Genomic DNA, 27,635 nt, shown 5'->3' with positions numbered 1-27,635 from the left:
AGCCACAGTTCATGATCATGTTTTCAAAATGATCGGCCTAATTCAAAGTATGGAAAAACTGGGGCACCCATACAGTGATGATTTGGCAACAGACATCATTCTCCATTCACTACCAGAAAGTTTCAACCAGTTTATCATGAATTTTAACATGACTGCCACTGCAAAGACTATGAATCAATTGCATGCAATGTTGGTTAGTGCTGAGGAACAAATCCCTAAGGAACCTAAAAAGGAAGTTCTTATGATTCAAAAGGGAAAGGGGTTCAAGAAGAAGGGGCAAAAGGCTAGTGCCAAGAGCAAGGGCAAGCAAGTTGCCAAGGCTCCTGAAAAGCCTAAGACGACTCCAAAGCCCAAGGCTGCAAGTGAAAGTGAATGCTTTTACTGCAAGAAGAAGGGGCATTGGAAGCAAAATTGCCAGAAATACCATGACTTCCTCAAGAAGAATGGAGCATCAACCTCAGGTATAATGTTATAAACATTTTAACTTTCACTTAGGTATGTGATACCAAGTTGCAGTGCTTAACATAGTGATGTTGCGCAGGAACTGCAAACAAGTGAAGCTAGCATGGAAATGGAGCTTGAAGGTGCACTAGAAGTATTTGAGTGGCCAGAGATAGCTTCATAGTTTTAAATTTTGATTATTTATCATGATTTTAGAACAATTTCCAGTTTTGATGAGACAATATTTCGGTTTTCTTGTTTTGAATACTGAATTTGGTTTACTTGGCTTGGACAAGTGTTGATCCATGACCAAGGTAATAAATTGTTTTCATTTTGCTAGATCTGAGTTAATTTTGTTTTATGACACTGATATACGTAGATCACAAAAGTAAATTTAGATGATTCAAGGTACACTTACTTATAACAAAGTAAAGTTGGGTCACATAAACCATTTGCACATCCAAAGTTTTGGATGGACTCTCATTCTTATATGATTATGAATCAATTGAGAATTAGAAGTCATGCTTGATAAGTTAAAATGACCAAATTGCCTTTTAGTAAAAAGGGTAAAAGAAGCTAAAATGACCTTTTGGTACTCATATATATGATGTATGTGAACCAATAAGTTCAAAATTAGCATAGAAATTTAACTATTTCATCGCTTTTACTGACGATTTAAGTAAATATATCGATAATTACTTAATGAAGTAAAGCTTGGAAATATTGAAATGTTCAAAATTCCAAAAATGAAATGTAAAATCAGTTTGAGATGAACAATTTAACACCACAATATGATTGTTGTGATAAATATTTACTCAAAAAGAATGATCATCTAGAGGGAATTGTTGAATTAATTCACAATCCAGAAACATTACAATTAAATTGTATGTTTATGAAGAAGGAATCAAACTTTGCTTGCCATTGTTAGATCCAAAATTTAATGATTTACAAATATCGTTTTGAGGATTTGCATTAGAACAACAACAATTGCGAATATACTAAACAGGAAACTTAAACAAAGCAGTAGAAAAGATGTCATAAGAGTTATGATTTGGAAATGTTCCAAAAGTTATCTTTTCTAAATTGGATAAAGGGTTATGAAATCAATGTAAAATGTTTACTAAGATGACATAATACACCCTAAATCAGAAATGTAGTTCTTCATGGGTTTTCTCATGGAAACTAAGAGGTATTATTCCTACAATCGCGTAGAAACAAAGTGTTTGTTGCTCGCGATAGTGTCTTTATAGAAAGAATGTCTTCCTACAAAGCCAAGTGGGAGTAAAGTTAGATCTCGATGAGATTCGAGACGAGCAACAAATGGATGTGGATAACACTACATCAGAGACGAAGGCATATGAAATCAGCTAATTTGATAAACCATGTGTCGAAGCAAGCTAATTCCACTAGTAAGGCTTCTATCGTCCCACTAGAATGAAAGACTTCAAAGAGTTGAAGAGAATAATTCTATTGTCGCTCATACCTATCGTAGGTGACTTGGGATAAAAACAAACAGTTTGTTGAAATTCTGAGAAAAGGTGGATTCTAAAATTTTCCTATTGGAATGGTTAGAATCCATGGCATACAAGCAAGCGTTGGATAAATTCCAACTCAGGAAATGGCTTAAAACCATGAAATCCAGTATGGACTCCATGTTTGTAAAGATGTGTTAGTCCATAATAGTCTTACAAATAGGGTCAAACCTATTAGTTGGGTAAGCCTATTCGGATTATTCTAGTTATGGATATCAAAATCGCTTTCATGAAATGTTCTTGATGGTGAGAATGTATATGATACATCCTAAGAGTTTTGAAATCCAGAAATTCCTAGAAAGTTTTGCAAACTTCAGAAATTCATTTATGGATTGAAGTAAGCATTAAGGAGTTGGAACATTTGTTTTGATTAGGCAATCAAACAGTTTGATTTCCTTAGTAGAACGAAAGAATTCTTGTAGAGACAAGAAGTTTAGTGGGAGCAATTGATCTTTTAGTCTAGTATGTAGTTGACATACAGTTCATATGAAATGATATATCAATGCTTGAATAAGTCAAGCAATGGTTAGAAAGATTGTTTCAATATGATAGACTTAGAAGATGTTTGGTACACATTGGGAATTAAAATCCATGAAGTGAATCTTGAAGAATGACTGGAATGAATCGAGAGACTTATGTTGATAAGGATCTTGACAATTTCATGAAGCAAGACTCTAAGATAGGATATCTTCCCATGTTTCATGGTAATACACTTAGTAAGACTCAGTGCCTTCAAAAGCTAAAAGAGTTGAGTTGTATGGATAATGTATCTTATGCTTCTGCAAAAGGATCCATTACATGTGCCATGAAATTTACAAAGCAAGATGTTGCATATGACTTGTGCATGTGTTGCAGGTTTCAAGCAAATTCAGAATAAGCATACAGAGAATTACCAAGAAAAGTCCTTGAGTACTTGAGAAGCACTAAAAGGGATATTTCTAGCTATTGTGTTAAATGATAATTTAAGCAAGTTGTCAAAAGGTTACACGAATGCAAGTTTTCCAAACAGGCAAGATGATCCTAGATGGTGATCTAAATGCATATTTGTGTCTGAATGGAAAAGGACAATGAGCTTGAAGAGTTCAAAGCAGAGCACTGTTGCATACTCAATGTCAGAATATGTGTATTAAACTATAGTAAGATAGTTAGAGAGGAAGTTCGGATTAGAATGTCATGTGACTAACAGGTCACCTTTGCCCAAGAACAAAGGAGCCAGAGTCACATCACAAATCCAAACAAAAGGATATGAGATATCACCTCAATTATGAGATCATTGACCAGCGGAAGGTCGTGTTCTGCAAAGTTTTATTATGAGTGAGAAATCACTAAACCCCTTCCATGGACTAAGATATGAGAATCATATTAAAGTCTTAGGATTGAAGCAAGTTATGTAATTTAAGTTGTATATGTTTTGAGAAAACATATTACATGAGAAATGCATCAATTTGCAGAATTATGTTTAAAATAGAAATTATTATTTCTCTTATTTAATTATGGTTTTGAAAATTAAATAAAATGTCCAAAATAATTATGAATTGATGGGCTCATCAGGTTGATGACCTGGTGAATTGAAACCCCACAGGTGAACAAAATTCATATATTATTTAAAGTTCCTAGTTCGAGATCATTAAAGTGGACATAAATGATTTCAATAAATGAACTAGCATGTAAGATTGATTGGATAGCGCAGTTTCATGGGCTATAGGGGCATAGTGATGCTCGGTCAATCACTTGGATATGCATGAATGATGCATGATCGAACTATTGACCTACTTTGAAGTTCAAGTATAGAGCTTCCGTATATATTAGTGGATTCCTTTGACATGAGTGGAACATTGATTTCATTCAATGGATGTTGTGACTATGGTACACTCAAACGTCTAGCCGTAACTGGAGATTATAAAGGGTGTTTCCGGTTATTTCAGAAGTTGAGTGGGAGTCATGTTGCCACAAGATTGGATAGAGTCTACCTATTAAATTAGGAAATGTGTCATGGCCGCTTGAAGAGGGAGAATTCGGAAAATACGTGGCCGCGTTCAAATGCATTACACAGTAATCATTTGGTTTTGTAATTCTAACTCAGATTTCAAGAAACGATTTGTAGATTAATATGATCTCGACATGTGATGCAATCATATTATCAAATCGACACATATATTGACTTAAGGAATTTGAATATTGCACCCTTGTCTCAGACAAGTGGGAGATTGAAGGAGTTATGTCTTCGTCGTGTGCAATTACTAGATATATAAATGGATCAAATTATGGAGATAATTAAGTTCGTACTTTTGGGTCGTCGTTTTGCCATAGCTAGAGGTACTAACGATCTTTGGACTAGTAAAATAGCCCAAAGTCCAATTGGACGGATCCTATAAGGTCACACAAAGGGGCTAGATCGAGCATTAGAGGACGAGGCCCATCATGGGCCTCATCACTCTAGGTGGCCGGCCATGTAGTGGATTAGAAGAAGTTTTGGGCTTCGTGCCCTAGTCTAATTATAATGAGATTATAAATAGACTAGGTGCCTAGGTTTGCAGTAAATAAGCAATTAACTGATCAGTGTGATCAAACCCTAATTAGAAAACACGAAACCCAACCCCTCTCATAGTCCTCTCTCTCTCACAGCTCTCTCCTCCTCCTAGGCGCCGGTGGTGTCTCGTGGTGGTGGTGGTGGTTCGTGCGGTGGTCGGTTGTCCATAAAGGTGGTGATCGCGGTTTTCCTCAATCACTCGACCAATCTACTATTGGTGGACGGCTCGTTCGAATCTCGTGGACTAAGTAGAGGAGCAACGCTTGGGGCTCTATTCTCTCCCTGATTTGCCTGTCGAATAGCTTCGTAGAATTCACGCGTCAAAGGTATGATTATGTGTCTTGTGTGTTATGCATGTGATTCTCGGGATTGGTACTTGATTGAATATGATTCATGTTTTTCCGCTGCGTAGTACCTATAAAATCCTACACAAATATGGTTCCAAACGACATTATATGATCCTGAGATGTATCCATTAGGGCCTCAAGACTTTTCGCTACCGGGCCCCGTAACCTCCGAAATTCCTCAAAAAGCGTGGATAATAGTTTTCAATTTTGGAATATTTTGACCATTTTTCGCCTGGAAATAAAAGTTGCCGAGAAGTTTACCATGGTCTCTAGTACCCTCCGGGAGTACAATTAGGTGGGTGGTACCATCCAATTTTCCTTAAAACGGTCAATTTACCTGTTCACAACGTGCACCGATTTCGTGAACTCAAGCCTATCACGGACAACTAGTCAAATTCCTAGAAGTTTAAAACACGGTACCGTGTTTCCTACTTCTATTGACTTATGACACAACTAGTCAAATTCCTAGAAGTTTAAAACACGATACCGTGTTTCGTCCCTCTATTGACTTATGACACAATCAGTGAAAATCCTAGAAGTTAAAAACACAGTATGTACGCTATTTTGTCCCTCTGTTGACTTTTGCGTGTTGAAGTCAAATCCATAGCAGTTGTAAGCACGGTATCGTGTTTCGTCCCTTTATTGACTTATGCCACAACTACTCAAATTCCTAGAAGTTTAAAGCACTGTACCGTGTTTCGTCCCTCTATTAACTTATGCTATAACTAGTCAAATTCTTAGAAGTGTAAAACACAATACCATGTTTCGTCCCTCTATTGACATATGCGTGTTGTAGTCATATCCATAGCAGTTTAACACACGGTACCGTGTTTCGTCCCTCTATAGACTTATGCCACAACTAGTCAAATTCCTTGAAGTTTAAAACACGATATCGTGTTTCGTCCCTCTATTGACTTATGCGTGTTGCAGCCATATCCATAGCAGCTTAAAACGCGGTACCGTGTTTCGTCCCTCTATAGACTTATGACACAACGAGTCAAAGTCCTAGAAGTTTAAAACACGATACCGTGTTTCGTCCCTCTATTGACTTATGTGTGTTGCAGTCATGTAGTGATAAGATCCATCTCTTGCAGATCTTGACTACCTTACAACATATATAAAATTGAACAAAACTCTTGTAGGTCGTTGATTAAGGCCTCTCGTCATTGATTTCAAGCCACCACGGGCATTTGTGTGATTTGAACTAGTGAACATATACAGTTCCAATTAATCAATAGACACTTTAAGATGCCTAGTCCACAACACCTTGAGCTTTTGAGCATCTATGGCGTTATACACAGCAATAGCACTAACAAAGATTCGAGGAATGTCTAGAAGAATTCATTCATTCTTTGACTCACAAGGCAAATATCCTAAATATCTAAGAGAAAGGGATTCTCAACCCTCAAGTGATCTCTTAGGAGTTAGGATGTGCCAAGATTCCAAGAGATCGTATAGACCACTCATATGACATTGCATACATCAAATTTGTAGACTGTATTCGAACACCAATTACAGTGGCAGGGTTTGCCTCACTTATGCCCTTAGGCGACTGCATTGGCGAGAGGATCTGCTGGACAACGTTGTCGTCTCTGGGTGAGCAGCTTGAATATCTGATGCAAGAGCATATAACTCATATTCACCGAGTACCACTTAAGTGCAAAAACAAGGACGTGCTTGATACTCCATGATTCAATACCAAAATCTTACAGTCTCTCGCAAAATCTTACATGATTCAATATCAAAATCTTACAGACAAAAACTTGCTATATTATTCACAATATATCTAATACATCTGATGAGACAAAAAAAAATTGGATTATTGCCACTTGTATTAAAAACAAATTGGGTTAGTTTAGTAGAAAAAACTCCATGATGTACATCACTATATTCCTATAACATCACTCATATCTTTAAAGCGGGGAGGGTAGGGGTTTATCTTGCCCTAAATTTTACTACTTGAAGATTCTACACCTCGCTATTTTTTCCGCCTCGGCTATGCTCATATGTCTAATTCCATGATGTTTCATCCAGCCCTCTCCTTGAATAAACAGTTCTTGAAGGGTATTTTCTTCTAGTTTCAGCAACTTGAGGCCTTCACTTACACGAGGAAAGAAACCTTCAGGTCTCAAACACCAACTCCTGAATACACCATATAAAACATCCATGTCACCTCCAAACCTCTCAACACCACCGCTATAGAACTTTGTGTTGCTCATAAGAATACCATTAAATATCAAGCGATCTATTCCACTCGCTAAACTTCTCCATACTGTAATAAAGTCCATGTTGTTTAGACCTTCTTCCAACCTAGACATCTTTCCCTGCAAAAAATCAAGAGCTACTACAAAAGATCTTGTTACTGTCCAGCCTTCTTCAATCATTTCTTGCCACTGCTTCTTATTCTTTATATAATCTCGAATCTGAGCATCAAATCCTCTTAAAACAACATTAGTCATCTTATCAATCCATTCTTTTCTAAAATCCTCTAGTTTCGTGATTTCCTCATCTAAAACCCCATTTTCGTTTCCCTCAGTGACACCAGTGGAAAGACTACTCTCTCCAAAACCATTTCTTGATTCATTGTCATCTGCAAGTCCCATTTCAACAAAGATAATATCATCACACCATTCGACTAAGATAGACTCGAGATGGTGAGCAGAATTAACTGCTGTCATAACTCTGGCCACAGCATCATCATCTGCCAAAGCTGTGAGCCCTTCTGCTTCTTGGCATTTGGTAAGCAAGCAATTCAGGAAGGTCTGAATTATTGGAGCACCTACTAGTCTTACAAATCGAGATCTTAAAAACACAGAAGGTATTGATCTACAGCGGTCAATGACTGATGATACATGTTGGAGAACTATGGATGATGCTATGGGAGATTTATAAACATCAGACCCAGGAAAAAGAACTGCTCCTCGAGTTTTTGTTGTCCAATTTCTCTCATCTTCCATCTCAGGTTTCAATTTCTCTAGTATATTGTCCAGTTCTATTTGCGCCCATAAATCAAGCCAGTCTGGCCGATCACAGAAGACGGAGAGAGAAGACATCCTTTGCAAGAGACTGTATTCCTCAGAGTCGAAGATCCCAGAGAGGGCAGCAAGAGCTTGAATCTTTTTATCAAATGCTATCATCAAATCAACCAGATGAAGCCAAGACATTCTTCCCTGTGGCCTAACCTCCACTGTAGTCTCCTCATCCAAACGAGAAACATATGCAGGGAATATTTCCTTAGCCAAGTAAGTTGACAGGGAGGTCACCATGCCTGAAATCCATTCCTCTCTGCAACTGTATCCTGTCAACATTGCTTCATCCACCAAGGGTTGCAACAATCCGTCCACTGAATCAATATAATCCCTCGTATTCTTGTAGACAAGAGCAAAAATATATTCAGGCTTATCTACCCACTTTTGGAAATGATGAAGGGATGCAAGGGAGAGAGGATTCACAAGTTCTTCAATACCCCAGAGTGGCTGGTACATAGAAGTATTATGGTTATACCCCTCGAGTTGCCGTGACTTCCTTTTCCGCTGTAGCTCCTGTAGGCTGCATAAGGCAAGAAAATTTTCACAATACTTCTGTTTAAGCTCTCCAGGCATTGCTGAGAGAGGATTTGACTCTTCAGCGGTTCTTCTTTCAGTATTTGAAGAGCTCAATGTGGAAAGAGGTGGTGGCCAGCCAATTGAAACTAGTAGGGCACGGTAATCAGCAATGGCCTGGGGTCTCAAAATAGCCAAGGCGCGATCAACTCTATGATCAGCAGCTGAAACAAGTCGGACCCATTGAGGATGTTCCCTCGTCACTGAAGCTAAAATATCATCTACTGATTTAAGGGAACTGATTGCATTGACGCGTATTTCCTGCGAAAAGATGTAACAAAGTAAGACAATCAACTCTTAAAGCATGACTCCAAACAGAAACCATTCCGCTGATGATAGTTTCCAGGGAGAACCTCTGAATGCTGTCTAGTAGACTGTTTCTTCAGATTTCTGTTCATCACAGAAGTGACTGCATCCTCAATGTCACCAACCAGGCTATCAAGCCTCAATGCTGTCTCTGAAATCAAAATAAAGGTGACAGTGATCAGAGGAACAGCCAATACGAGAAAAAACATTGCGCTACAACTTTAATTTTCCAGCAAACAAAATCTCAAAAATGTCTATTATCGCCTGGTGATAAAAAAAATTAGAAGATATACAGGAAAATCACTAGGGCACCATATCAGAATTATGTCAAGACCAGTCTACTCATGAATCCAACATGCTGCTTCTACTGAAAACTTTTAGCCAATAATAAAATGGCAATAGCATAAAAAAGACTTGAAAAGACCTTCAAAGCTGGATCTTTTAATAATGTTGGAGCGTATTAACTAGTAAGAAATGCCCACAACCTATTTAAAAAGGAAATCAAATCTGAATTCCCAGCAGTGGACGTGCCCTATTGTTTTATTAAAGAGAAAATAATACACCCACAAGCTCATTCAAAGGCTATGATTTACACTCTGGTTCTCTTAGACCTAGAGTCAAATTTCAGTGAATTGAAAATAATCAATTTACTGTAAACCACCAGTGGCCAGCCAAACCATTAGATGCCAAGAGGCTCCACCAAACCCAATTCAAAGCCTATACCTTGTGTCGACATAACCACCTAACCTGAGTATCAAAGCTTTTTAATATATGGAGGAAAACCTCTAAAGCTCTAAGGGTGCGTTGTATTCACCTTGATTTTCAGTAGGAGCTGAAGTTGTTTAAAATCAACTAAACTTTTCTACAACATATTAATTGAATTATGAACTTATGTGAATTATTAATCTAAACTTAGTAAAGCTTATTATTAGTCGTAAATTGAGCTTGGGTAGCCCATATTAACCTTGCTCTTAACTTATCTATATATGTTTTTTCCTAAATTTATCCAAACTTTAGCACTTAGGAAAGATGGGATACAAATGATGAGTAACTTTATTAGATTGAAAGGAAGATTCACCAGCTTGATATTATTATTACAAATATATCAACAATCACTAGTACAAATGAAAAGAACTTACCTCAATTTCACAGCTATTATGATTGTTAATGAAAGAAAGACTCGAAATAAGCTCTTGATTAAATTGAATGAGATTATAAGGCTAAGATAACACCACAACAACCCCATCAAATTCTCACCACAGGCAGGATTTACAGATGGTTCTAATGTACACCATGATCAACCCACTCTTACCATAATCCTGATGTAAATAGTGATTTCTATATTCCTGTATTTAACCTAATTATCAATTGTAAAGCGGTTTATGCTATTAATTTTGACAAATTATAGGCCAAGATTCACAAAAAGAATACTCTTTATATATTTTCCTTATGACATTTTAATCAATTATGAATCATGAATGCTTCATCAAATTCCACTAATTAGGTTTAACTTAAATTTCTGATAATCAAATTAATACTCAAATCATAACCTGATTCAACTTCAAATCAGCAGCTTATCTTGCAAAAAAAAAAACACAAATTATATGAAATTGCATTATAATTAAACTTTATAAAACACAAATTAAATTTCAATTTATCAACTAACCAGCATAATTTCGCACCGTCGCTACTCTCGCAACTTCTTTTGCCAATGCTGGTAGTTCATCTACCGCCATATCCTCCACTTCTCCATCTTCACAACATTTTTCAAAAAATATTGAAAAATTAAATAATTCGATTCAAATTCCGGGAAAATAGGTTATTAATTGATGAATGGAAAAGATGAAAACCTGAAGCAGAAGCAAAAGAGGAGGATTTGGATTTGAGATCTTGAAGCTGACGATGAACATGGTGAAAAGCGTCGGAAATTCGGTGAGAAGAAGAAGCGTAAGAGAGAAGACTAGCGTCGAGGCGGCGAGTAAGATCGGTGAGATGGTGAGTCAACTCAGAGCAGTGAGTGTCCAACTCGGTGACCAGGTTAGTTGATTCGGAGAGATTGAAGTTGTGTGTCGGAGGGAATGTGGAGTTGAGGAAGGAGACGACGGGAGGAGAGAGAGAGGTGATCGCCGGCAAAGTCTCCGGCGAAGAATCCATTGCCGGAGTTTTTCTTTTCTTTGATTGCATTCTAGGAGCTTTTACCGTTGTTTGGTGTTATAAAGATGGTTATTGCTAGTTAAGGAATTTGGGGCAAATGGGTGACTACTACAAGATGTCACTTCGGGTCATAGGTTGGGTTCGAGTCGGGTTATTTTGAGAATTTGGGATTGAGTCGTGTTAAAGTTAGGATTTGTTTTGTTCCGTTGAAATTCAGTTCAGTTCAGTTCAGTTCAGTTCAGCGTAGTTCAGCTCAGTTCAGTTCAGCTCAGTTCAGTTCAATTCAGTTCAGCTCAGCTCAGCTCAGTTCAGTTCAGTTCAGTTCAGCTCAGCTCAGCTCAGCTCTTAATTTATGTCTAATGATATTGCTAATGATATAAAGCCAAATTTCATTCTTTTAAGCTCTTATTACAACAACAACAACAACAACAAAAATAATAATAATAATAATAATAATAATAATAATAATAATAATAATAATAATAATAATAATAATAATAATAATAATAATAATAATAATAATAATAATAATAATAATATTAACAATAATAATAATATTATTATTATTAACAATAATAATAATAATAATAATAATAATAATAATAATAATAATAATAATAATAACAATAATAATTGAAATAATAATACTAATAATAATAATCAATAAATAATAATAATAATCATCAATAAATAACAATAATAATAAATAGTATATGTGTTTAAAATGTTTAGAGGTTTCAAGTTTTTAAAATATATTTTCCATACATTTTATAATATATTTTCCATACATTTTATAATTATAATTATATAGTATATTTTTCGTAAATATTTTAATATGTACATTTGTATATACACATATGTATAGTAATAAATAATCAATAAATAATCAAAGATCACTAATCCGTAGTTAAAAATCACTAATTAATAAGTTCAGTTCAGTTCAGCTGAATTCAGTCAATCGGAACAGGCCCTTAGAGGTTTGTTAGGGATATTTATTATAAATAGACCTAGTAAGAGGAATTAAGTCATGTTGAATATTGTTGAGGTTTGTTATTGGGAGTGAGTGAGCCTCTCAAAACCTCATACTTGGGAGACAATCCACCTCTCGAAAGTGGAATTATCATTGAATTAGATGTAAGTCTCATCTTATTACTATAATCATTGTCTTCATTCTGAATTTCTGCCATTAATAGTGCTGTAACCAAGCTAATCTCTAGCACAAGTTGGATCAAATCGGGACAATTTTTGCACCTATAAATTTAGTAGGTGCAATGCTTAAACGTTTGAATTAAAAAAAAAAAAAACTTAAAAAGTGTTTGTCATTTGTAGTTTTGAAGGTGGGACTATAAAACTCCAAATTATCATCACGACATAAGAAAAAAATATGATATGAGAGATCTTGTTAAATAGTTCTGATGTACCATTTTAAAAGTACTATAATATTTAATAATATGAAATTGAAAATTTTCCCTTCAAAAAAAAAAAAGGATTTTTTGTAAATTACCATTCCAAAATGTACCATGTATTGTAATAACCACCCATTTTTTTTTTTTGAAATTAAAAATAACCACCCATATTTTACCAAAAATGTAGATTTACCACCCGACCTATACTCCGACCAGTTTTTCGAGCATCGGCCCCACATAACGGCTGTTTTTTATTTTTATAAAAGTTGTTTCTCGATTTATTTCCTCCCTTGTTTCACAAACTACTCCCAAACTTAAAATTCTTCATTTCTTTCACAAATTCTACCAATTTTTATTCCAAGTTTTGCAAATTGACAAGCAAATCCTTTAAAGAACGCACTTAAATTTTTTTTACACCAATTTGTACAGCAAGGTATTTTAAGATCGCACTTAATTTTTATTTTTTTAGTTATTTTGCAATGTTTTAATGAAACAGAATTCAAGTTATACGATATTTTTTGTTCGGAATGTGCTTTATTAGGAATTTAATGATGTAATCGTTGTTTGATTCATTCAATTTAACTTGAATTGAAAATTAGGGCTCTTCATAATAAAATTGTGGGGCACATGCTCAGAAAACTGGCCAGAGTATAGGTAGGGGTGGTAAAACCTACAATTTTGTAAAATATGGGTGGTTAATTTTAATTTCAACAAAAATGGGTGGTTATTTCAACACATGTTAAATTTTAGGGTGGGAATTTACAAAAAATCCAAAAAAAAAAAATGTAATTGAAATTTTGATTATCACTTCTAGGAGCGTATAGAGCCAAAAAGGCTTCAAAATTGCCTAAGGGACTTCTACCTTTCCCATCTTTCATGTATTGGTTCAAATTAACACAATATAATACTAAACATCCTTAATTACCTTATATTTTGGTTTTTATGAATTGAAATCAATGAAAATTGACCATTATCTCACTCTTGGGAGCTTATAGAGCCAAAAACGCTTCAAAATTGTCTAAGGGACTTCTACCTTTCCCATCTTTCAAGTATTTGTTCAAATTAACACAATATAACACATAACATCCTTAATTACCTTATATTTTGGTTTCTATGAATTGAAATCAATGAAAATTGACCATTTACTCACTTTTAGGAGCATATAGAGCCAAAAAGGCTTCAAAATTGCCTAAGGGACTTCTACCTTTCCTATCTTTCATGTATTGGTTCAAATTAACACAATATAACACTAAACATCCTTAATTACCTTATATTTTGGTTTTTATGAATTGAAATCAATAACAATTGACCATTATCTTACTCTTGGGAGCGTATAGAGCTAAAAAGGTTTCAAAATTTGCAAAAAAAAACTACTAACCTCTTCTAAGACACCTTTGCACTCCAAGTAAAGGGATACAAATACGCGTTTCAAGGAGGAAATTTGAGAAGCAAATGCACTTACATACATATTGAGCACAGTAAGAATACAAGTGTTATAGTCATACTTCCCTGCAAAGTTTTGATCTTACTTCCAATTCTAGGGGTTGTTTGGTTACACAAAGAAAATGGGGGAAGTGGAAAATTATGGGAATTTGAAAATACATGAATTGTTTGGTTGACAATAACATGTGTAAATGAGGGAATTGCAAATTCATGAGAATTGTGACTTCCCACAAGATATGAGAAGTTAATTACCTAACCCCCCCTATGTAAGTCAAACTTCCCATGATTTGCAACTTCCCTCATGCCAACCAAACAACTTTAAACAATTCCGATGATTTTGATGTAGGAATTTAATTCCCAGGAAATACAAATTCCTATGGGAAGTAATTTCCCATAGCAACCAAACGACACCCTAGTGTTGAAGAAAGGGTAAACATGTCAAGTATTAATAGTCAGAATTCATCAAGTTTTAAAAAAGAAGATTTAGATATTGATGTAACCAAAGAAGGTGAAGAATAATTGTCCTTACTTGATCCTACCATGACTGTTGTTAATTAAAAGGATACATTCTGACCCAATGAAGTTGAATATAGAGCAACTTCTTAAAAATGGTAATCAAACAAAGAATAGATAGTTTGATAGTTTTTGACTACTCTGTAATACTTGCAGTAGTACTTTCGCCTGTTAGAGGACACGACAACCATCCAAAAGATATGCTTTTAAAATACACAGTAGATCAGCTAACCACCTGAGCTAACAGTCACCAGGCTCACCACATTTAATTGTACAAATACACAAATGCCATGCCATCCAATCACCAATCATATTACCACCAATTTAGCATTCAACAAAGTATATTCTACTGTGTGGATCACAACAGCTATGTCAGCACTGCACCATTTAATCTCGGAACCTATGCTATGCCCTACTAAAAATAGTTCTACTCCATATAAGATGATACACAAAATCCTACTTATGGCACAAATCATCTACATTTCCAGTCTGTCTATCAGAAAGGCCCCTCTGGATCTCCAATGCACTATCAGAATATTATCGCATACAAAATGGCAAAAGTTGTGGAAGATGATTTTCTTCGATAATGATCCACTGTACCAGAGATGCTCTTAGAAATTAATCGACTTCAATTTGGACTATACCGGAGACACTGTTCATAATAATTGATCAACTGTAACCACACCAAAGAGGGAAATGTGAGATACTATAGCCACCTTTAAGTAGTTTAGTGAACATCAATATATCACTATAAAAACTGAGAATATTACCAGAAGGGGGTTGTTTGCCTTCAGATACTTGTTATCGACCATAACTTCCTTTCCATCAGACCTAGAAGACAGAAACAATACAGAAGACTCATTGTATGAAACAAATGTCACTAAGAACATCACATAGAACCATAATCTACAAAACTGTCAGGCCACATCATTTTCAAATACTCTACAACTCTTCTAAAAAGGAATTATTTCCTTGTAACAGCTCATCACCATGCATGTTACTACTGAGATCTCACAACTAAAGATATTTATTTCAACATATAGCGCAGTTTATATATGGAGTACATAAAATGTGAGTGTTCTATAATGAGGCTATGACAACACAGTGAATAACTCAATCGAAGGTCAGATAATTGACACACCATATCTGGCAGTCCAGCTCATTGCTGGACAAAAAATTTAAACAGGACACCACAATTCACTAAGGATGGATTTTATCAAAGCTGGAACTTAGGATAGAACTCCAATGAATAAGACTGGTGGTTCAGGGCTCCTATATGAAAGCAAATACTAGTAAACAAGATGCATCATATACCAGCAGTGTTCACAGTCCAAAGCTTTCTAGTTGATGCAAGGAGAAGGATTTTTGCAGCAACTGCTTGTAACAACAAACAAGGCTGCAGCCAAATCTTTATATATATATATAACAGCAATAACACACAGACGCCTAAAATAATCAAGCACAGCCGTAAAAATTGTAATTGCTTAAAAAAACACAAATTAGTGAGCATCACAAAGAATTACAGGAGAAAATATACATGTCTGCAACTGCAAAAGTATTATTAAGATAAGACTAAACCACAAACCATAACAAAAGATTCCAGACAAGTGCAGAAACCAAGAAAGACAGTGCAGGACCAATGTAAAAAAAAAATGCATCTGTTGGTTGCTACATTCATAGGGACATTATACTAGTTTCAGTAGCTTATCAAGAATAACATTGAGTTTGAAGGGAACATGTATGATCAAAACAAAGGACCAATTAACAAACCACTATGCGTGAGTATGAAATGCAAAGAAAATCAGGAAAATCGAAGGCATTTTGAAAATATTAAACTTAGCAAATAGCAAGTGGGTGTCCTCATGATAATAGAAATGATGATTTGAGCCAAACCCAAAGCACAGTACTAGGTAAAATATAAAGCTTTAAGAGGTCAGAAGAGAGGGATGTGATCCAGCAACAAAAATGACCTCAGAAAATTTTACTTAATTGATTTTTCTCTCTATACTAATTGGAAGCTGTAACTACTAAATGTGACGAGTTTTTTTAGTTACATCTTTTGACAAGTATGCAGTCTAGAAAAAGGTTTGCTGAATCAATAATGTCTGGCTCTTTCAAAAGAGTAAATGGAGTTAAATTAACAGAAACAGCTGGCCTCTCTCTTCAGAATTGGTTCATTTCCCCTCATTCCTTCATCAAGTCCGCTTATGAATTATAATACTAAAGTTAGCCTCTCTCACCAGAATCTTTTAACCTCCCCACATTCCTTCATCACTGCTGGTTGACTAATAATTGCAAGCAGCTGACCCTTTCAATATATAAGAATCAGGGTATTACCACAGTAAATCATAAAGGAGATCTTTACCCAATTTGAAAATTAGAATCCAATTAGCTGTTTGCTATTCCCATGATCGTGAACCAAGTACATTATATAAACATTCCTTTTTTCAACATCCCTCTAACAAACTAAACTACTCAAAACATATCAATATACATTTGTTTTACCTTTTAAGAAGACCTCAGTCATCCCAAATTTCCACTCCCTCCCCCCCCCCCCCTCCCCCCGGAAACATCACAAAGATAATCTACCTTATCTAATTCTCAAGCTATCAAATTCACACCCCAGCGAGAGAAAGGGAAAAGGAAGTTAGGGAAGTTATCTGAATTTACATTTCATGTAGAATGAACTTCAAAGCATGACATCAAAATAAATATGGCCCAAAAAACAGGGGTACCTCAACTTCCCAGCACATCGAAGTGCCAATATCAAGGTTTACACCAAGAGGATTCACCCAAACCACAACATACATAAAGATTAATCTAAGGAGGCTAAAAAATAGAGGCACATATCTTAGTTTTGAATTATCATCAAACTATGTCAAACATATGTCAGCCATAAAATGAAAAAAAATCGAAACTCAAGTTGATTAAACAGATTGAAATTTTAGTATATATTGAAGCCAAAGTAAAGTTTACCGAAATCAACTTTCCAAAATGATGTTTGTTATAGCATTTTTTCTAACTGGGCTTCAAACATCACCTTTTAACTAGAAGCTCTAACAATATCCTTTTTCAGAAATGTAATTCAAACTCAACCTCATATCAGATGTCTCATACAATTTTGGCTATTTTCCTTCCTGCACCCTTCTGCACCCTCCCACCCCTTTAGCTTTGTCCCCATGTTGATAAAAACCACGCAATTGTACTTCAATGATACTACACAAGCTCTTTACAGTGAAAACAGAGATGATGTTTATATGGAGGACATAGGACAAATGATTGTAATTAGGGAATTTACTCAATCAACCAAGAAATTTTAACTTTGGCTAGTATCTGAAAATATGACACTAACATGAAGATCTTCAGACATGATAACATTCAAAGCACAATAATCCTTTGCACAATAATACGTAACTAGGAAGAAGGCTTAGCATACCTCATTGCCACAAAGGTTACAGAAACATCCTGAATGTTGTTCGTCACCGATGCTGTAAAGCTTATTGGCTTGATGAGCCTTGTAATAACAGAGGAACTCCTTGAGCTGTCAAATTTCTTCTTGCGGTAGGCATCAGAATTTGCTAACATAAGCTCTTCAGCTCTATCACAAGAGCTAATATTCCCAATTGCTGCATTTGCAAAGTAATCAATATTGAGTGACGAAGTATCCTGTGGAAACCTTCTTACAGAACCAGATTTCCTTCGCTTTGCACCTCGACGTAAATTGCTTTCGCCTACTTCCACACTGTTTGCATTGGATTGACTATTTGTTAAACCATCTCCTTCAACAGTCATAGGCTGCGGAAAATGTACATCCATATTCTTTCCGCTTGAACTTTGACCATATAATTGGTCGGTGTTTTGTTTTTCATTGCTAGCAACATGTGGAGATACAGTCTCAGAGCCCTTGTAATCAACACTCTTGGCTGCTCTAGGTCTCCTCATTGCCTCATCATTCTCTACAACAACGTCAACCATGCCAGGTTGAGAATGGGCCTGAACTGAGTTGTCTAAAGCAGCAGAGCGTTGATGTTCATTGCTAAGTGATATCCTAACGGGTGTTAACTTACTCTTGGAAGCACCATAAGTATATTGCATTTTCTTCTTTGGTTGAGTAAATTTGCGTCTTCTCTTTCGAGAACTCTTCTTTGAGCCAGAACGCAAGCTACAGTCAGCAGAAAAAATGTTTTTATGTATTAGTACTCACTACATAAGCAAAAAAATCCAACACCTAGAAATGGCTCAGAACATGAACTTATAATGTAGATAAGAGCAAGCAAAAACCTCTCTTCATAAGCTTCCACAACATCAGGACAAGTTTGAAGATGAGCAACGGGCTCCCAAGTGTTCGCACTCTCTGGCCAACCCCGCCTAAATCAAGCACAAATTTTAACAAATAGAAATTTCAGCTAATCTTCATTGAACCAAATCAACTACAATTATATTGAATGTTCCCCCAATTTCAGATAATTTCACATTTAAATCAACTAGGTTAAAAATTAAAATGATAATTCTCTCAATTTCAATCACTACAACCCAAATCATAATTCCTACACCTACAACAGTCTATCACAAGAAATTAAAATCATATCTCCACATAACAATAACCAATGTCTCTCAATCATAATCCATAAGCCAATCCTTAATAAAAAAAACGCGGAACAAACAGAATGACCTCGGATTAAATCCCGTCTATATCAGTGTCCTCTGTAACACCCAATACACAACAAATTATAAATAACAGACGAAAAAGAAAAGGAGAAAATACGCACCATTTGATCAAATATTGACACTCCCCCTAATCAAAAACAAGAACAAAATTAGACAAACAAAAATCAAAAAGCCCTAAAAATCAAAATCAAAATTGGGAATTCAAAATTATCACCTTACAAATCCTCTTTCGACGAATAAATTCAACCTCATAAAACCCTTCAGCAAGCTTTCTCCTTTCTGCACTCGTTTTCCCTTCAATCGAACCATCAACACCATCTCCATTTTCACCTCTTTCTCTCTCCTCTGCTCCTCCTTCACCTTCTTCCTCATACCCTTCATCTTCATCATCATCTTCTTCGTCATCCTCCTCTTCGTAATCGTCTTCTTCATCTTCTCTCTCCTCACCCCCATCAACATCTATGACATTTTCTCTCTCTACCTCATCCTCTGCTTTAATACGCTGCGTATTGGGGGTGGATGAGGAGGGTAAGTCCTTAAACTCGTCGTTTTGAGAAGGGTGAGACTCAGTGAGTGAGTGAGAATGAGTCAGTGAGTTTGACTCGGATTGAGGAGTCCCACTTCCTGCACTGCTTTTTGGCTTCTTCATTGGTTTCTCTCTCTTCACTTTCTCTCTCTACTGTAGGATGAGTTGTTCTTCTTCTTCTTTCTCAGTTTTCCCTCCTTTGGGGTTTGATTGCTCTCCTATCTATTTGGGCACAATATTCTGACATGTAATGAGGGCAAAGTACAATGTATAGAGGTATATTTGTACTCAATTTTATGAAACGCCGTGTATAATTGTAGAGGCCGTTACAGAATTATTGATATCTGTGTAATAATGTCGATATCACATTTTATTGAATTGATATCTCTTGCAATAATGGAGATTTTAATTTTCAACTTTGACTTAAAGTCAATAAGTGGACCGTTGAAGGATAGGATATGATTTACGCGCTTTGAAGTATTAATTGTGAGATAGGATTTACGCGTTTTTGACATATGTCCTCTTTAGTAACTCTTTCCTCGAAATTGTGAAATTCAATGCTTGTGAGTTGTGACTTTGTGAGTGAGGATGGTCTTTTCATGAGTTTTGCCCAATCCTAAGTCCTAACTATGAAGTATGAACATTGGCGTATGTTACAAATTCATGAAAAGTGTCTTTGTTCTCCTAGACTCGTTAGGGTTAATTGAGTGCATTAAGAGAATATTAGTAATGAAAGGATGTGCTTCCCTTCTCACCTTCATCTTGACACAAAAGGTTAATAATTCGAAGATAATTTAAGAAAGTGTTCTAACATTTTAAAACCCTATTACTAATTCAACATTTTTTTTTATCAATTTCATGTTAATTAGAAGGTGGTTATGAATCTTTATTAGGCATCCAATATTTAGGTTAAATCAATAGCTGAATATTCAATTTTGGAATTTTGAGTTATATTACACAACTCAATTTTGAAATATCAATGAAAAAGAGCTACACTGAGATATTGCATTGGCTCAATGCCTCAATTTGAGTATTTCACAAGTAAATGTACACATTTGATACACCTCAATGAATGATTGTTTCAGATAAAGTCCTTGTTACATGTATCATTCCTTTGTTTAGCCCTAAATTCAGTATCAAATCTGCTACACTTCCACAATTGGGGCAGAAAATGACCTTTGTACCATATATGAACATTGTAGTTCCCCAATTTGCCACATACATCATTACCACTACCCCCCTTTTTTCCTCCCTAATATAGAAAATGAGAAAAAGGAAATAAGGGCTCTCTAACTCAATTAAGCGTGAATGAGAAAATAAAAACAAGATGTAACATACAGTGGCAGAGATTTTGAATGTAAACTTCAGCTTCTTGGATCTTATAAGAACATGTATTGTTGCAAATTTTTTGTTCTCTTCTTATTCTGAAGCTTCCTAAATGCAGACGACTCAATTTGTCTAATCCTTTCCCTACTGACACTCATCAGCTCACCAATCTCTTGTAGTGTCTTCATTCTTCCATCTTCCAATCCAAATCTCCACCTTACCACCTGCTTTTCTCTTGGAGTCAATGTGTCCAAGACCTTCTCGAGATCTTGCCTCATGAACTGCTTAGTCAACAAATCCTCAGAAGTTTCTGCTTCAGGGTCTGCAATTACTTCCTGGAGGGCAATCCACAAGGAGTCAGGACTTGAAGCCATGAATGAAATAAAAGAGTTGAATTACATGGGATAGAAGAAAGATGGAGAAAAGATGCATACCGAAGGTTTAAGATTCATATTGAAACCAATTTTCTGGTCTAAAGACCTAGGAGCCTTAGGAGTCATTAGCACTGCATTTAGCCTCTTCATTGAAAGCCCTGCAGCCTCTGCAACTGCCTCATTTTCAGGTTGTTTTCCATTTTCACTATACAGCTGTTTCCTAGCTTCTTTTACTCTATAAGTTGCCTCAACCATGTGAAACTGCATTTACAATCAAAACATGAAAAAACACTTACGGCCTCGTAAAACAATATATGCGAGACAAAAATGATAATTCAGAGTCATGTTAACGTAAGCCCCCTTCATCCCTTGTACAATGAAACACTAGTCACCCCCCCCCCCCCCCGACAAAGGTCTGATTGTTACATACGAGGAAAAAAAAAACTTACGGGTCTTAGATTCATTTCGATGTGTATACCAAGCATATAATTATATAATGATCAAATTCATGTCTAGGAGACTGCAACCAGATATTTCGATCAATAAGGGAAAGGGATGTAAAGAGCACTTACTGGAAGGCGGATTGTCCTTGACTGATCAGAAAGAGATTTTCGAACTGCCTGTTTTATCCACCAGTGAGCATACGTTGAGAACTTAAACCCTTTGGAGGCATCAAACTTTTCTGCACCTCTAACAAGGCCTCTACATCCTTCCTGCAAGTCAATAAATTTACTTTCATAGGTCACATGCAATAACAAGTTGAGAATAACAAGAAACAATCTTGCAAATTATAGGTCAATGTAGGTGGACAAGAGGGCAGAAAGGCCATAAACCTGAACAAGATCTTGAAGATTCATTCCAGATCCTTGATAATTTTTGGCAATTGATATCACAAGCCTTACGTTGCTTTTAATCATTTTATCTTTACAAAATCTGCCATGGTTTAGACGCTTCCTCAAAGTCCTCTGATCAACACCTGCTGCAGCAGCCCACTGCATAAATGATGGCTCCTCCCCAAATTTTTCTATCAGTTCTTTATGCAACCTTTCTAGTTTGAGCAAATCCTGAAATAGTCGATAACTGCTGATGTCAGTTTATATAGCCAAACACAAGAGCCAAGCAATATCATGTGCTGGAAACTCATCGATGTTGACTTTGGATACAAACTCTCAACTCAAATCTATACATTAACTTAGGTCATTAACAGAGGACCAAAGAAATTTAAATTGGATACATCCTTGAGTTTTGTAGGAATACGATATTTCTACACAGATACATTTTGCTCACGCAAACTAGATTTTTATTATCTGCTATTTATTCACTACAAGGACTTTATATAGGGCCAGCTGACAGCCGTCAACAACAATTGACAAGACAATTATCAAGAGGCCAAAACCACAAAGGATCCCAAATATGTAACAATACCTCATTTCCTAAATGATAATTAGAGTTATATAGTAGCAACAGAAACCAAAAAAGTAGAAAAGAGTGCATATTGTCGAAAGTGGGGAATGTACAAAATGAGAGATGTGTTGTGAGGTTTCTGTAAGAAAAAGAGAGTTGTAAATCTTGTAAGTGGAGTTCAAGTAAAAAAGGTTTGCCAAAATAGGAAAAAAGCATAAGTTAGCAAAAGTGCAACAGCCAGAAAGGAATGGAGGTACTGAAAGACATAATCCATAATCTCACATGCGAAAATTTGAACATTTGAGGAGGGTTCATTTAATGATTTGGATCTCTTAAGAACTGCATATTATGGATGATTTTCAACTTCGGTTTTTGATTTTTACTATTATTTTTATGTTATATGCCTTTACAAAAAAAAAGGACCAATATTCAAGGATATTATCAAAGGGCCCTCAGATTTCGTTCAAACATGAAAGCATGGAAGACATATGCTTCCTACACAGGACAGCATATTCTTAAGATAAGCATAAGCACATCTTAAGCATTTTCCTGGTATGTTCTGTGATATAATAATGTTTTAAGGATCACCTGCTATATGAGATCAATGAAAGAATGCCTAAAAAAATTGAACAAAACTGATAATTTTCTTAACCTGCTCTGACAATAATATTCCATTTCCTCATATGAACTCTCAAGAGAAGAAATTTTACTAGCTCATACGCATGACATTTGGTCATATAGACCACATTCATATAACAAAAAGATTAGACATACCTGAATTCCTGCTGACAACTCCAGCTCTTCAGAAGATGTAAGAAGCTTAGAGGAGCCAGTGCCTCTTATGTAACGCAATGGATCAGAATAGTCCACTTCCTGCACGGATGTGCGCTTTCTGCGGCCATTCCCCACCTTGACAGAAACAACATTAGATGCAGCCTTCTCTGCAGCCTTATCTCTCCTGGCCTTTCTCTCTCCTTGGCGTGTTGACCTAACAGCAATGCTCTCAACAAGTTCTGCTTCTAGGAGTTGAAGCTCCTCACTTGTTGGCTCAATGTCAGCAGGTTCAGAAACAGGGTGCTCCATGAGGTCACTTTCTCTAAGAGAAGTGCCAGCACCCTCAAAGTTTCTGACATTACATAGTTGTTCACTTTCTAAAAGTTGAGCACCATTAAAATGAAGTGATTGACCTTCAGGCTTAGACTCTGGTTTCTTTGGTTGACTGTTAACAGCCATTTGTGCGGCATCCTTTGCAAATTTGGCTGCTGCCCTTGCCAAGGTAACTGCTTCAGCAGCAGCGGCGGCAATAACAGCTTCTTCATTTTCAATCAGTACCTTAGCTGCCAATGCAGTATCATACTTTGCCTGACGATGAATACAGAAAATGGTTTACTAGTTAAAGATGCATATGTATAGGTTTCATTTCTTTACGAGGGGAAAAATAAAAATAAAATAAAATAAAAACCTCCAGAAAATGAGGGGCTTTTTGATAGAGCACATTGCTTCACCTTCATTACAAAAGCAATACAAACAGCAGTAATAACATTCCATTTACTGTGATTCCTAAAGCCACATGTGGAGGGAAGAAATTTTTTTACAATACATTAAGTTATCGTTACCCATATCTTGAATTGTTGCACACTACACCTGGGCTGTTATTCTAATCCAAAGTCTCCATGCCGGATACTCAGGCACTCGGATGTGATCATAAGATGTATGACACTTGTCCCTCAGAAGGAGTCAGAGTGTCATATTGCCCCAAAATCAAAAGGTTTTCAGTCTACTTGTGGATCTAAAAACTCATCAGTTGAATGAAATGATACAGTTTGCACATTAGTGAGCATGCCTAAACCTCATCAATATGCATACAACCCTCAACATTCATCATACCTTCCAATTCCCTTTTATTTATTACAAAAAAAAAAAAAAAAAAAAAAAAAAAAAAAAAAAAAAAAAAAAACAACAACAACAATCCAAATAACACAATATAGCAAGTAAATGCAACCAAAGATAAGAAAAGAAACATAATGACCTGATGTAGACCATTATAGCCAAAAATTGCATATTAGTTAGGTATAACTAGAAAAAACTAGAGCATGATCAACACTATGTTTGCAAAACAATTACCAATGGAAGGAAAGGGGACGCGAGGATCTTACTCACATTTTCTAAATATGATCCCACATTACCTTAAATTACCTGCCCTACAGACTACACCAATGTATATCGAAACAATCGATAAAATAGATCCTCACATCCCTGGAATCTCCCTTCCCTCGCCTTCCCTCGAAATCCCATCATTCAAACACACAATAATGCAAAGATTAATGAGTTCTGACCTCAGCTGGAGAGCCCAAAGTGCTCGAAAAATTGGCATGTGCATATGCAGAAAGTGAATTGGAATTAGATTCAGCATAAGATAAGCGCAGCTTCTCAACATCAAATACAGCAGTTTCTGCTGCTGCTGTTGGTGCTGGTGGAGTAGACACCGCACATTGTGTGCGAAAACAGACCGAATCTCTATTTCTCACTGCCAATATTCACATAATAACAATCAAAATCACAACTTCTTAACTCTATACCCTCATCACATTGACCTCAGAACAATAAAAAAGACAGAAAATCGAGCAAAATTGAAATTAAGATAATTCTAGTACTAAAATTCAATACATGCTTCAAATGGGTAATAAACAAATTAATCAAATTACACATTAATCAGCATAAAAGTATACAAGAATTAGTAAAATCTAATCAAAAAGTTTAAAACTTTAGGCAATAAAATTGTAAAGGGTAATCAAAATTAAACCTTTTTAAAGTTAAAAACATGATAATTAAAAAGGATGAAAAACATACAGAGGGAAGGTGCAGAAGAAGCAGAAGGAGGATGAAGAATGGAGGTAATAGAGAAAGTGTCAGGTTGACATTTGAATTGCGGCAATAAACATGTCATCTTCTTCTTCTTCGTTGTTCTTCAAAATCTATTAATGGCGGTGGGTTTTCATAGATAAAGTTGCAGAGAAGTTTGAGTGGGAAGAAGAAAGGAGCAATGGATAAGGAAATCGGAGAGAGAGTGCTACCAACGAGTAACCACAAATGACAAAGAAAACCCCACTTTTTTTTTCCTTTTTTTTTTCTTTTTTTTTGGGTATTGGTTTAGGTAAATAAACTCCTGCCATTGGCCCACAAAGGTGTAGAAATTTAGGTAATTTTTGATTTGGAATTGGATTAAACAAAGAGTTCTTAGGTGAAATTTACAAATGATGCAAGAGGTTGGCCAACAACAAGAGTTGAACAAGATTTTCTTAAATCACTTTTGGAGATGGAATTGATATTATATTTTAAATATGATAAAACTAACTTGTTTGATTTGAAATACGATACATGATCTGAAATATACTCAAGTGGAAATTGTTTTAGCACAAATCATCACATGATCTGAAATTAGCTGAACTTGACTTCAATTTTAACGGCTCAATTGTCACGCTGTATTATTTTTAACAATTGGGCATATATACAAATGAAAAAAGGGGACGAGGTTTTAATTCAATAGAAGTTGACAATAATTTAATGAGCTTACATAGAAAAAAAATAAAAACTCAAATTAATCTGGACTTTCAATTATTCAAAACTACTTGTATGCTATTCTTAGACTTAAGGGATATTTTCAAAATGTAATTTGATCAGTTCTTTCTATTTACAATAAGAAAATTCTATAATGGCTTAACAAGATAAAATGACAATAATAGACTTATAATGGATTAACAAGATAAAATGACAATCAAAAGTGATTATTGTTTGTAGATAAAAGCCCTAAATTCACTTTTGTCCAAATTAGCATCTATAAGTTCACTTTTAACGTAGATTAACTGTACCACTTTTATAAAGAATAAATGTTCTATAAGAATTATACAAAAGAATTATAGCATATTATTTACCCATCTATACTCCAAATCATTTACCATAACACTTACATCTTAACATGGCTTAATCCTCAAGCACTGCAACATTCTTGAATTTGATCCATAAAAATGAAACATGAATATTACATAGGGCTCCAGAAGCATAATAGCTAGAATTATACTTCGTATCATATAACCTTCCTGTCTGACCAAGCAACAGCGGAATAAATAGTAACAATGTAATTGAATTGATGTGAGCAATTATGCCACTGATCTGCTATTAATTCCAGCGGTTTTGATCAACAAGCACCATACAGCTAGCCAAAGTCCAAAGCATGCACAGCAGCTTCCACTTAGCATATGACAAAGATGAACACACATGGCACAGACTCTTCGTATTATCAGCTACACAACTCAACCTCCAAGCCCTGGTTGTAGGAAGCTTAACCTGGATGGTTCTGCCGACAATAGGAGCCTTAATTCAAGCTTTGTCACTCAGTGTGGGTTGGCTTTTTTGTTAAAGGCCGACTCTTGAATGCCATCCAAGGTACAGTATAAACCTGTAGGATGTTGGAAGTTGGAACCCAGGAATTAAGCCAAATATCCTTAAGAGAGACTCTAAAATTGTCATATTGATGCTTTCAAAGGACAGATGATTTCAGCCCACAACTATTATGCAGTTCAATGCCATGAGCTGATCACTAGGGAAAGGTCCAAAAATGCCTATGTCTGCTGTGAGGCCAACAAAACTGCTCGTTGCCATGTTGGCTTGCAGCTAGCTGATCCTTGTCTGAAATTTTAATTTTGCAAGCTTACTTACCTAAGGCCATTAAGGGTATTTGTCTATCCAGAGAGTTATGTAGTTGATATTAAGGTATTAAAAGTCATGCCTTACTGTAGTGGAATAAATTTTGTTTGTGTTGGCCTTCCTATGACCCAAAAGACAAAGAGCAGCCATCATAGGGTATGATTAAGGGAAAAAAAAACTGAGTTTTTGGAGGAATATGGGACACAATCTCTTGATTTTCCCACTAACATAATGAAACTGCCAGAACTCTTCTGCTTTTATTCAAAGAGAGGAAATTGGATTGGATGCAGAGGCAACAAAGGAACCTTTCGGCCACAGTTTTCTCTTATCGACCTAAATATGCTGTTTGATGTCAAGTT

The 27,635-nt window shown here is 35.8% G+C and overlaps 3 protein-coding genes across 3 annotated transcripts; all 3 read right to left on the bottom strand.

The window, feature by feature from the left end:
• Positions 1-6,649: 6,649 nt before the first annotated feature.
• Positions 6,650-11,087, bottom strand: LOC145638352 (RINT1-like protein MAG2). The gene is made up of 4 exons (XM_081689322.1): positions 10,609-11,087; positions 10,425-10,511; positions 8,806-8,909; positions 6,650-8,713 (listed from the first exon to the last, which is right to left on the bottom strand). Exons 1-4 carry the CDS (start codon positions 10,940-10,942, stop codon positions 6,806-6,808), a joined length of 2,433 nt encoding a protein of 810 aa, XP_081545448.1. The 5' UTR covers positions 10,943-11,087; the 3' UTR covers positions 6,650-6,805.
• A 3,410-nt stretch (positions 11,088-14,497) lies between these two features.
• Positions 14,498-19,714, bottom strand: LOC145639409 (chromo domain protein LHP1-like). The gene is made up of 6 exons (XM_081690647.1): positions 19,157-19,714; positions 19,044-19,069; positions 18,556-18,642; positions 17,711-18,436; positions 15,045-15,105; positions 14,498-14,947 (listed from the first exon to the last, which is right to left on the bottom strand). Exons 1-6 carry the CDS (start codon positions 19,589-19,591, stop codon positions 14,903-14,905), a joined length of 1,380 nt encoding a protein of 459 aa, XP_081546773.1. The 5' UTR covers positions 19,592-19,714; the 3' UTR covers positions 14,498-14,902.
• A 750-nt stretch (positions 19,715-20,464) lies between these two features.
• LOC145639408 (RNA polymerase sigma factor sigB-like) lies at positions 20,465-25,686 on the bottom strand. The gene is made up of 7 exons (XM_081690646.1): positions 25,423-25,686; positions 24,909-25,099; positions 23,347-23,934; positions 22,002-22,232; positions 21,741-21,881; positions 21,229-21,429; positions 20,465-21,129 (listed from the first exon to the last, which is right to left on the bottom strand). The coding sequence occupies exons 1-7, from the start codon at positions 25,517-25,519 to the stop codon at positions 20,848-20,850; spliced, it is 1,731 nt and encodes a 576-aa protein (XP_081546772.1). The 5' UTR covers positions 25,520-25,686; the 3' UTR covers positions 20,465-20,847.
• Between the last annotated feature and the right edge of the window lie 1,949 nt (positions 25,687-27,635).

This window comes from Chenopodium album, chromosome 7 (genome assembly GCF_948465745.1).
Source record: "Chenopodium album chromosome 7, dcCheAlbu1.1, whole genome shotgun sequence".
Lineage (NCBI taxonomy): Eukaryota > Viridiplantae > Streptophyta > Magnoliopsida > Caryophyllales > Amaranthaceae > Chenopodium > Chenopodium album.
The sequence above is the reverse complement of the archived record's forward strand: the minus strand, read 5'-3'. Positions and strand labels throughout refer to the sequence as shown.